The sequence below is a fragment of the Pygocentrus nattereri genome, chromosome 24 (genome assembly GCF_015220715.1).
Source record: "Pygocentrus nattereri isolate fPygNat1 chromosome 24, fPygNat1.pri, whole genome shotgun sequence".
Lineage (NCBI taxonomy): Eukaryota > Metazoa > Chordata > Actinopteri > Characiformes > Serrasalmidae > Pygocentrus > Pygocentrus nattereri.
Genome location: NC_051234.1, coordinates 11,113,973 through 11,126,039, shown reverse-complemented (window position 1 = coordinate 11,126,039; position 12,067 = coordinate 11,113,973). Strand labels below are relative to the sequence as shown.

General features: G+C 41.7%; 1 protein-coding gene across 1 annotated transcript in view; it reads left to right on the top strand.

The window, feature by feature from the left end:
• The first annotated feature begins 311 nt into the window (after positions 1-311).
• Positions 312-12,067, top strand: part of gramd1a (GRAM domain containing 1A) — a 65,325-nt gene continuing 53,569 nt past the window's right edge. Inside the window, exon 1 of the mRNA XM_017714439.2 lies at positions 312-810. Within this exon, the coding sequence (XP_017569928.1) occupies positions 719-810 (92 nt within the window). The 5' untranslated portion in view covers positions 312-718. The remainder of the gene's footprint in view (positions 811-12,067) is intronic.

Here is a 12,067-nt window from a genome sequence, read left to right as displayed (position 1 = left end):
ATCTCTTCTTCCGTGCCATTGGCCAGCTCGTCTGTTTGTCAAAAACATCCGTTACTTTTTCTGTTTGCGTACATGATATCGATGCTACCATAAAGTTGAGGCGGGCGGGGGTGTTTGTGTTGTGGTTCGGAGTGAAAAAGATAGAAACGTGTGTTCAGTTTTATCCGTTTCAGCGTGAAAATAGCCACTACTGAGCAGCATTTTTTAGAAATTCCTAAAAATGAATCCCGTTTGTGAAATATTGTGCATTAGTTTGTATTGTGTTCCGTGTAACCCCCTATTCCTAAACTTTTGTTCGACTTAATGGAGACTTGCTATCGCTGCATCGAATTGTGTGGAATTTAAGTTAGCTAACCTACTCAAGAAAAGTTTGATAGGATAAGTTGATGAAATCACTTGTTTACTATCTTGGGAAGCGAGAATGGCTCTATGTAATGTAAATAGTCAAAGCTAGAGCCTGAACAGGCAGGAGGAGTGTTGTGGCCGCGAACCGTTCACTGTAAACTAGCTAACGTTCAGCAGCTGGCCGGCTATTTGTAATGGTTCCTTCACTTTAATTCGCTTTACGGCTGAAATAACCTCATAGATTTAACGAAGCGCCCGAGGAGTTTTATTAAAGGCTCGTTTATAAGAAGAAACTGTGAAGAAACATTGGATTATAGAGTAGATTTGGCTGTTGGCTGAGCTAGAGGAGCTGTAGGGGAGCGAGTCGTGGAGGATGCTGATGTGCTCCAGTGAGAAAGTGGAGTTTAATGTCAACAAACGGCCTGAACAGGAGAACCGAAATGGGGGGAACTCATCAAACGGCAGGTAGGACTGAGTTATTAGACCATTTCCATGAAATTGTGGTGTTTAAACACTTAAAAAAAGATGTTTCTTCAGAGACTATTTAGTGAAGTATAACCATGAGTTCTGCACTTAATAAAAATATGGTTCTTCAAGGGTTTTTGTAAGGAAGATGGTCCCATACAGAACCATGAACACTCAAATAACTGTTTGCATGATCAAAGGTTTCTTTGCGTCCTGAGGTTTTTCAGATTGGTGGAGAATGTGCTTAAGATGGTTCTGTATATCACCAAAAAGGGTTCTTCTGTCGTTTCAAACTTGATATCATAACTATAGCAGAACCCTTTTCAGAATGGTTATGTATAAAATCATCTACAGCACCTTCTCTCAACCTTTCATGATGCATAGAACCCTCTAATGCAAAGGGTTCTTTGAGTGTTCATGGTTTTATATAGGATCGTTTTAAAGCATTTTTCTAAAGAAACCCTTAAGAACCATCTTTATTGAGAGTGTATGCTAAAATGGTTCTTTGCATGGTGAACTGGTTCTTCAGATTGATTGAGAATGTGTTTTATATGGTTCTATATAGCAACAAAACCCAAAAGGGTTCTTCTGTCATTACGATGTCAAGCTCACAACAGTATGTAGAACCATATACAGCTCATTCTCCATCAATCTGAAGAACCATTTCCCCATGCAAGGAACCATTTAAGCATGCAAAAAAGCATGGATCTAAATGGAGTGGTCACATTTACTCAAGAACCCTTGAAGAAGCAGCTTTCTAAGTGTGTGTCCTGGAAATGTTGGTGCTGTTTGGTGCTTCAAAGTTTGGCTGTATGTTAATGTGAAGGAAGGAAATGTTCACGTATTGTTTGATATTGAGGTTATTTATATGCTCTTTTGAACGAATCAGTGAGTGTCATCTACAACAGTAGAGTCACTGAATCAATCAGTGCTTCAGTAGATCATTTATAAAGGTTTAAAACTCTCTAAGCGCTAAGGGAGTTTTCTGCTTGTAAGAAACACTATATGACATTAGAATAAATGCAAATAAGCATAAAAGCAGCAGTCAGGATGCATTGCTTTCAGTAAAGGTATTGAGATGCTGGTTAATAGAACACAGGTTTGGTTCCTGACTTGCTGCAAGGCCGTCGCATGGATTTGTTTAGTTCTGTCAGATTCACTTTAATGAAGGTTTGAATGCATAAACTAGGTTTTGGATGGAAACAGCTTGGGACGTATGATGATATTGGAAGCGTACTGGTATCAGTAGATGATTGCACTGCACAAAATCAGCTTTGGACGTTCTGATGTGGCCAAGTTTTCTCCATATAACTCCCGAATGGTCAGGTGACTGTTACTGCACTGAAATATCTGCTAATCGTTTTATTGTATTTGTAACCAAAATAAAATGAACCAGGCTCACTGCTGCCCCATTTAAGATGGAACGGGCAAATTCAAACAAGAACCTGGTAAATAAGAAGTTGACTTCAGCCACATTTGGTCACCTTATCAGAAAACGTTACCAGCGTTAAATGAATAATTAGGATAGTTTGATAGATCAGTCAGCTTGTCGGGGGTAAGTAGTGGTATTATGTTGTGCAGCGTGGTGCGTCCAGAGTGTAGTGGCCTTAACAGAATGTTCCTTGTCATTCCTGAGATACGTAGACGAAGGTTTGTACATGTAAAATATCAGATATTGGTATCGGCCCAGAATTCCCATATCGATGCATCCCTAATCATCAGTCTGGTGAGATGCTGTAAAGCTTAAGTTTATGTTTACTGCATGCAATGTGTTCTCTGAACATGCAACTCACATCTGTATGTTTAATTGGATTTTTTTTGCTAACTTATGCACATCAATGAGCTACCGGCAAGCTTGTTGCCTGTCAGACAGTGTTGATGAGCGCACCAGCGCCCCCCTACTATGAGCTCTGCATTCACGAGATGTTAGATTGTTGTAGAAATGTCACGCTCACCCTAATACATGTGCATTCACCCCATATTTAGCCCAGTACTTCAGTATAATATTATATTATAATTAGGGCTTGGCGATAAAAAGATGATGATAAGTATCGCAATATAACTTTTCCTCGATAGAGCGATAAAGTTTCAAAAAATGTTCGATACAATACACCATTCTCACATTTCCACGTTCAGCGGCAGCCATGGTGGTGTTTTCTGCTGCAAGGAACTGCACTACTCTGCTCTCGCAACTTCCGAGTTTTTCGACATGATTAGAGAGGTGGGCGATGAATGAAATGAGTCGCCAAATATACTTTAGCAACATCTGAAATGTGGAGTTATACATTCCGTTTGAATGGAGTGACCAGCGATCTGTTCTCCTGTGACCAAGTGTGAGTGATGAGGTAAGTGGCATAACTGTACTGTCCTACAGTGAACTCACCTCTTTCCTAACACCCTAACATGCTTTAGCAGTGTTAAATCCCATCTGCTGCACTGTGTTACAGCACCAGGCCATCATATTTTAATATTAGTGCATTCTCAAGCAATGAAAGTGAAAGAAAGAAGTGAGCTCATGTGAGTTGCAGCGCTGATTTATATGGAAACAAATTGAAGTTGGGGGCATTGGACAGCAAGAGAGCGTGATCTTTCCAGGCTATCTGTTTAGCAGCTGGCTAACTTGGCCCATCACTTGCACAACACGGCGATTGATGATACTGTAGATCAAACACGACACAAAAGCACCGCTTTCAGTTTAAAAAGCCCTAAAAGGAGGACTGAATACTGTGATATGCTCTGACATGGGTGTGTCGTTGGTGTGCGGCTGGCTGGGCGGCTGTGATCCATCACTGACGTACTGGGCCAGTAAATGTTGTTCGTAGTAAGTTGATGTTGTTGAGAAACTAAACAGTTTAGCGCTGTTGTTGGCCACTTATTAGCATTTGTAACGGGACAGCTGAGCTCTCATCACCAGCTAAAAATAATCAGTTGTCTTTCCTTAAATTATGACTACTACAAAAACTTTATCCCAATTTTATCCCACTGTCCCATGACAGATCTGACAAATGTCTCCACTGTTGGTGAGTGTTTGTCGTGTTCCGTCCAGAAAGGATAGTTCAAAACAGCAATTGACCATCCAGGAGCAATAATTAGCCTTCAAACTTGAAAGAAATAATGATTTGACATGTTATGAATCAATATTGAACAAAATGAATTTTGTTTATCATGATAACATTTTTGGCCATATCGCCCAGCTCTAATTATAATTTATTATTATAATATCAGCATCATTGAATGAACTATTACTGTAGCTCTGTCAGTGATAATAGCTGGTAATGTAAGGTGAGGTTAACCTGTGCTAACTTCATCATCATCATCATTGACCGCTAGTCCAGATAGGTTCGCGGTAGCAGTTGGGAGAGCAGACGACCCTGTCCCCCGCAACTTGCTCCAGCTCATTCCCGGGGACCCCAAGCCACTCCCCACTAACTTGTGCTGTGCGGGGACCTGTGCTAACTTATGATAGTTAAATATTGTTTTTTTAGTGTAAACCATTTTTCCCTTATTTATAATGAGTGATGTGTGGAGTCCACCTGTCAGTATGTGTAGTTCCTTTATCTTGATAAGAACTCATTAAAAATCGTCGCTCTGTAAGTTTAAGTGAGTGATTTTTCTGGCCGGCCTCTGTTGTCAGTGTTTGCAGGTATTGATGGGGGTGATTTAATCACACGTGGTGTGATTTACGGGGCAGTAAAGAGCACCAGGGCAGTGCCTGGATCACTCTGGGCAAACAGAAGTGAAGCAGAGATTCAGGCTGAACAAACAGACGAGCAAACACAGGGACGCGTTTCGGCCTTGTCCCTTGGAGATCGGCCGTGCTTCGCGGAAACCCAGGGAACACATTCATAAAGGCATGTCTGTGTGAAGGGTTTACCGATGTTTGTGGAGCTCAGACTGTTGCTGGCTGAACTGTTAGGAGGATCATGTTCCACGGTAATTTATTTCCACATGACCGTTTTCCCACCTCTCTTTATACAAGAGTTAAACAGGCTGATTTGTTACTGTGTCTTTAAGACTGATATATGCAAATAAGGTAAATGAGCTCTGCTGTAGACTGAATGGTGGGGCTAAACTGCTGTAGACTGAATGGTGGGGCTAAACTGCTGTAGACTGAATGGTGGGGCTAAACTGCTGTAGACTGAATGGGTGGGGCCAAACTGCTGTAGACTGAATGGGTGGGGCCAAACTGCTGTAGACTGAATGGTGGGGCTAAACTGCTGTAGACTGAATGGGTGGGGCCAAACTGCTGTAGACTGAATGGTGGGGCTAAACTGCTGTAGACTGAATGGGTGGGGCCAAACTGCTGTAGACTGAATGGTGGGGCCAAACTGCTGTAGACTGAATGGTGGGGCCAAACTGCTGTAGACTGAGTGGTGGGGCCAAACTGCTGTAGACTGAATGGTGGGGCTAAACTGCTGTAGACTGAATGGTGGGGCCAAACTGCTGTAGACTGAATGGTGGGGCCAAACTGCTGTAGACTGAATGGTGGGGCCAAACTGCTGTAGACTGAGTGGTGGGGCCAAACTGCTGTAGACTGAATGGTGGGGCTAAACTGCTGTAGACTGAATAGTGGGGCTAAACTGCCACAGTCTGAATGGGAGGGACCAAACTCCTGTAGGCTGAATTGATTAGGTTCCTTAAGTAAAGGCAGTGTTTCTATTTAGAACCAGGATTTCTATACAGAACCTCTTGAGTGTTCCTGGATGTGTGTAGAACTGTTGTCTTTTCCAAAGAACCCTTGAAGAACCATCTTGGTAGTGAAGTAGTTGATTGCTTAGCAGCACATTAGGACATCATCTTATTTTATACATTTATGTTTACCAGTTGTTTGATTTTACTTATAACAGTTGTTTAGATTTGCAAACATTGGATTTAAAAATAATATACTGGTTCATTTTGTCCATTCCAGCTTCACAAACTACACATTGCTTTGTGAAAATGTTTTCAGGCATTGTGACGTTATGTTTTCCTACCTTTATATGTTACAAAAGAACCACAGCTTGGTCCTCATAGCTTAGAAATGACTAAATACAAGTTACTAAGTAACTACACTTGCATGTTCCATTGTTTCCAAGAACCTTCCAGTGATTCAGTAGTTTTATTTAGCATTCTCTGTCAAGATGTCTTAATACCTTGTGGGCTGGTTAAGCCATATATATATATATATCACTCAGTGATTTCCTCATACATACCAGCATTTCATAATAAAAGTTGTGATTTTTCAGCAGGCCTTCAGGAACAGTTAAAAAATCTGGGGTATGTTACAGAAATTCAAAAGGGAATTCCACCACTTTTTCAAAATTCCCTAATAATTCAGTGTGTCAGATATAACGGATGTAAACAGAGTGAGTCCGAGTGGTTTGGTGTGAAATGGTTCGGATGTCTTTACAGTGGTGGTGATAGGAACCAGGGGTCGCCATGACTACAACACTGATATAGACATTTTATTTACTATCAAAACCACCAGTGAACCTACTCCTGAGTTTATATGGAATGTTGATGATGGAAAATAGTGGAAAATCTAAAATAATACGTTTTCTTTACCTCACATCACCCTGCATGTAATGTATCCCTCCACCATGAATGGAGTTTAAGTTCTCAAAACTATCATAAAACAGCGTCTCAGTCATCAGGCAGTGAATTCATAACCATTTCATGTAGGAACTTTCTGTGAGGAGCTTTTAGAGGTGGATGTCTGGTTCCTATCACCACCACTGTGAACTGTTACCTGACTCAGTAAGTTTCTCTAGAACAGAGAGTTTCACACCAAACTACTCTGAACCACTGTGTTTATGTCTTTAGTTATGCTGAAACTTCCCAGAACTTTTAATATGTTCTTTTAATATGATAAGTGATTTTAACTCCTTTAGCCTTTTATATGGTTTAGAAGATTAACAAATATTTTCAGGACTAGATATAAATTCTAAAATTTAAATGAATATGGATGCTAATGGATTGATTCTCAATAGCAGTATGTCTCTGGATATGATATTGCACAAGCTAAAAGATCATTTAATTTGAGGCTCCTACGTTATGAATCTGTCCAGTGGGGGGCAGCATGTGCAGTATCTATTTCAGGAAAGTGAGAAGAGCTGTAATTTATCAGTCTGAAGTGCTAGCTGGTGTTCACAGGCTGCCATGCTGAGAGTCTGTGTTATTACCTCATTATTACACTTCACTTGTGCCCTCTTGAATCTCTTCTTTGAAATGTACTGATGTTAAAATGTGAAAAACGTAAGCTATTGTTCTGTTAAACAGGCCAAAAATCCAGAGCCACAAGGCTTATATTGCTGTAAGTGGTAAAAACTCAGTATAGGCCACACAGTAACTTGCTCGCTTTTCATTACATGACAATGTAAAGTGGCCTTTACTAGAGAAAAGGAGAATTTAGGTTTAGGAACATCATTAAGTTCAGGCATAAGCCATTTAGTGAAGTTATATTTGAGAGGGTAAGAGAGTTCACTGTGTGGGTCTAGTAGTTGTGTTGAGACACAGTAAGGCCCCATCCCATTTCTTATTTCTAACCCCTGCCGCTTGTTTTTCGAGTGTTGCCCCTTGGAACTGAGTTACAGGGTAGTGGTTGAAATCTTCCCTCTGAAATGGGACCCTCAAATAAAAAGAGCAGTAGTTCATTAACAGCTACTAGTGCTGCTCTGTAGACGACCCTGCCAGTCTGCAGTGACAGCAGAGGAGGGTGAAGTTCAGCTCCTCACTGCTGGGCTTTAGTTACATTTAGGCCATCATATGCCTTCAAAGGGGGGGGGGGATTTATTATCACCCACCCCTGATTCTTCAGTGATATGAAGCTGAAGTCAGAGATTCACCAGCTTCTCGTTCAAATTTTCCCATTCCAACTTTAAATGGAGCGGCAGTTACATTCTGGCATTTCAGGTGTCAGAAGGACTATTTAGGTGGAGTGGGAAAGTTAGCAAACTAGCTACCGAGACATTAGCACGCAATTAGCGATTTTTAATGCTTTTTATGAAGAAAAGGACCAAAATACACTGAAGCACTTTTCTTTTTACACTTTTTCTAACAGTGAAAATTCTCACATTTGTGGGTTTGGGTCTCTTGTGCTCCATCTTACTGTTTTTCTCCTATCACTCATTTTGGAGCCTCTGAAAAACCTCAGTTTGGAGGGTCATGTAGCCCCAACACTTCACCCCACCTCTCTATCTCAACAAGAATCGGGACACCCTACACCTAGATGAGAATCCGCAATACAGAGGGGTGAAATAGGATTGGGCCTAAATTCTTTATTATTCTAATTATTATTTTATTTATTTTTGGGGGGACTCCATTTTTGTTTTTGGCATAATTTGTGTGTGTAAGTTGTTCTTTACATTGTGTGTAAATTTCATGAAGAATGGACCAAAAGAAACGTGGAGAAACGTCTGGTTCCATTGACTTACATTAAAAGTAAAGTAAGTTTTTTGCTTCTCCTGTAAAGTTACCATTTTGGAGATACGAGGTTTTCTTCCGACAGCAGCGATGCACACGGATGGTTCTGCTTGAACTGGTTTAAAGTCAGAGCTGAAACATGTTTTGGGACTGATCCTAGACTTTAGACTAAAATCCTTTTAGTGACCCGAATACCTTACCTTACTCTATACCTTAATTGTGCCTGTCTTATTAAAACTAATGGCTGAACATTCCATTCTGTACCAAAACAGTCATAACGTTACCCAAACTTTACCAAATATTTCAGTAGTGACTGTTTTGGTGGTGACGCAGCCTATTACATGACACAGCTTTGAACAGCTGGTCACACATAAAATCATCTCATTTTGAAATATTTCAAAATTTCATATTCAATTCATATTTCATCATAATTTATTTGAAATATTTGAAAGTGCCAAACAGTGTAAGAGCAGTATAATGTGATAAATCTTTCACCTTCACTTTAAAAATAAATAAATACTAAATAAAGATTCCCAAAAAAATTTATAACACGTGCAAATTTAGGGGTTAGGGTTTAGGGACAGACACCTGCTAATAGAAAGTACCCTGTAAATGCTTATTACCATCTCTATTCATGCTATATTAATAATATATTAATATTAATTAATATTAATGCTCTATTAATTACCATCTCTGTTAATTAAATAGATCAGAATAGTTTTAATAACGTAAATAGATCAGAATTGTCGATATCTAAGCTCTGAAGACTTTAATGCTGTTTACATTTTTTTTTCTTTTCTTTTTTTTTAAAACCCCAGTTTGATCTAATTCGGTAGAAGGTCAAACTCCATACCTACCTATAACCCCCTCCAACATGCATGGATATATAAATTGTAAGGGGGAGCGAGGAGGCGGACGCACACGCTGAGATAAGCGAGATTTATTATGGGCAAATCCAGGGTCGTGGTCAAAACAGTCCAGGGTCAATGAGCCGACACGTACAGATTTAGGGTATGACATGACAAAGACCAGAACCAACACAAACAAAGACCAGGTACAAAGATACAAAGACTGGCAAACGCAAGGGGCAAACACAGGGCTTAAATACACGGAACAATGAGGGACAGGTGAAAACAATCAGGGGCGGAGTTACAAAACCAAAACAAGAACACATGGACAGGACTGGGAGGGGCCAACCGTGACAGTAACCCCCCCCCCAAAGGCACGCACACCGAGGCGTGCCACACAGAACCGAAAACAAACCAACAAGAAAGCAAAACCCAGAAAAAGACAAAACCAAACTAGACAAGAACAGACACCGAAGCCAGAGCAGAGGCAGAACCGGGCACAGAGGCAGAACCGGGCACAGAGGCAGAACCACAAGAGGCAGAACAAGAAACAGGAACAGACACAGACGGAGACACACCAGACACAGGAACAGACGAAACAGAACGAGGACAACAAACGGAGGGAGGACGAGGAGGCACAACACAAAACGACGCCGACCGAGAGACGACCGGAGACACAGGACGAGGAAAACAAGAACGAACAACAGACCACGCAAAAGACAGGGGAACAGGCACCAAGACAGACACAGGAACGGAAACGGGTACAGAAACAGAAACGGGAACAGAAACAAAAGGAGACACAGGAACAGGAACCACAACAGGAACGGGAACCGAGACAGACACAACAGTAGGGAACAGGACAAAACCAGGGACAGAACAAGGCAGAAACAAAGGAACAGAAACAGACACAGGAGGCACAGAAGGACCACGGGGAACAGAGACAGAAACGGAAGGCCCAGGGGGAACAGACACAGGCGAGGGTGGGATGGGCGGGAACAAAGGGGATGTAATGTCCACGGAGGCAGGCGGGCCTGCTACGACGTCCACGGAGGCAGGCGGGCCTGCTACAACGTCCACGGAGGCAGGCGGGTCCGGAGGCGCGGCGACTGACGGCGGGTCCGGAGGCGCGGCGACTGGCGGCGGGTCCGGAGGCGCAGGCTTGCCGCGGGGTGCGGCCATGGGATCAGAAGTGCCGCGGGGTGGGGACCTCTGCTCCAACCTGGAGGAACAGACAGACACTGGACCCACTCGGCCGTTCCCAAAGCTCACTCGAGCGATAGGCAGCTCGCAGTGACGCTTACAAACGAGCCGAGTCCCACAAAACGGGTCATCTGAATGCTCCTTCCGTCTGACCCCGTCTTGCACTGCAGGTCGCTCCTCCCCGCGAACTCGGGCTGCTTTGAAACAGCCGGAGTTTCGTCCCAACGGAACAACCACATGCCGGAGTCTCGCTTACCTGCTGCGTCCTGTGGTGGCCAGTCTTTCTGTAAGGGGGAGCGAGGAGGCGGACGCACACGCTGAGATAAGCGAGATTTATTATGGGCAAATCCAGGGTCATGGTCAAAACAGTCCAGGGTCAATGAGCCGACACGTACAGATTTAGGGTATGACATGACAAAGACCAGAACCAACACAAACAAAGACCAGGTACAAAGATACAATGATACAAAGACTGGCAAATGCAAGGGGCAAGCACAGGGCTTAAATACACGGAACAATGAGGGACAGGTGAAAACAATCAGGGGCGGAGTTACAAAACCAATACAAGAACACATGGACAGGACTGGGAGGGGCCAACCGTGACATAAATACACAGGCATATGTTTGCACCTGTGCACCTGCACTTGTATATACACTGATCAGGCATAACATTATATCCTTGTTTCTACACTCATTGTCCATTTTATCAGCTCCACTTACTGTACCTAATAAAGTGGTGTGTGTGTGTGTGTTATTCATTATTATAAATCTCGAATATCCAAAATGATAACTTTTATAGGAGAAAGAAAAAACATAGTTTACTTCTATTGTAAGTCAGTGGAACCAGACGTATTTCCACATCATTTTGGCCCATTTCTTTTGGTCCATTCATCTTACAAATTTACTATATATATATATATATATATATATATATATATATATATATATATATATATATATATATAGTGTGTGTGTGTGTGTGTGTGTGTGTGTAAGAATTATCGAGTCTCATTCACCAATATCTTTGTGCTTAAAACGTGTTCTTGATAAAGATCCTAAGAAAAGGTCTCAGTTAGATTCATGTCGTTTTCTTAAAGCGCAGATCTTTTCTCACCTTTGTGCTCTTGAGTGTGTAGAGTCTGATCTTACCTAAGAACAAATCCCACATAACAGAACACTGGTGAATGTCAGAGTCTTTGTAAAAACTGCATAAGTGGGTTTAAGAAGAGATTTCTTTCTAAGAACGGTTAGTGAATGAGGCTCAATCTCATGAACTTTTTAGTAGCAACTTTCTGTGACGGAGCTTTTAGAGGTGGGCTGTGAACAGTTCTCTAGAAGGAAGCATTTCATACCAAACCACTCTGAACGACTCTTTTTGCATCTTAACCATTTAATTATGCAGAAATTTTAAAAAAGTTACTTTAATGCAATTGACTTCAATACCTAAAATTGCATCTCAGAATGTTGTTTTCTTTTATAATCCGTGTCATTTTGAAGTTTATGTACATTTTGTCTGTACAGGTGGAGAAAATGTAGAATCAAAGCAGCACTGAAACTCATAAGAGTGTAGAGTTGTTCGTCTTAAATAGACTCGCCTTTGTGGTTTCTGACGCTGCGCACTGCATCATGTTTATTAGTAACACCAGTTATATTGGTGCACTATGTAGGCGTACAGTTACAGACTGTTACTGCACAGTTTATTAGCTGACGTCTGCACCATTCATCACTGGAAAGAGACCACCATAGGACCACCATTACAGATACTGCCAGAGTGGGTAATCATTCTCAGCACAGCAGCATGTATGACG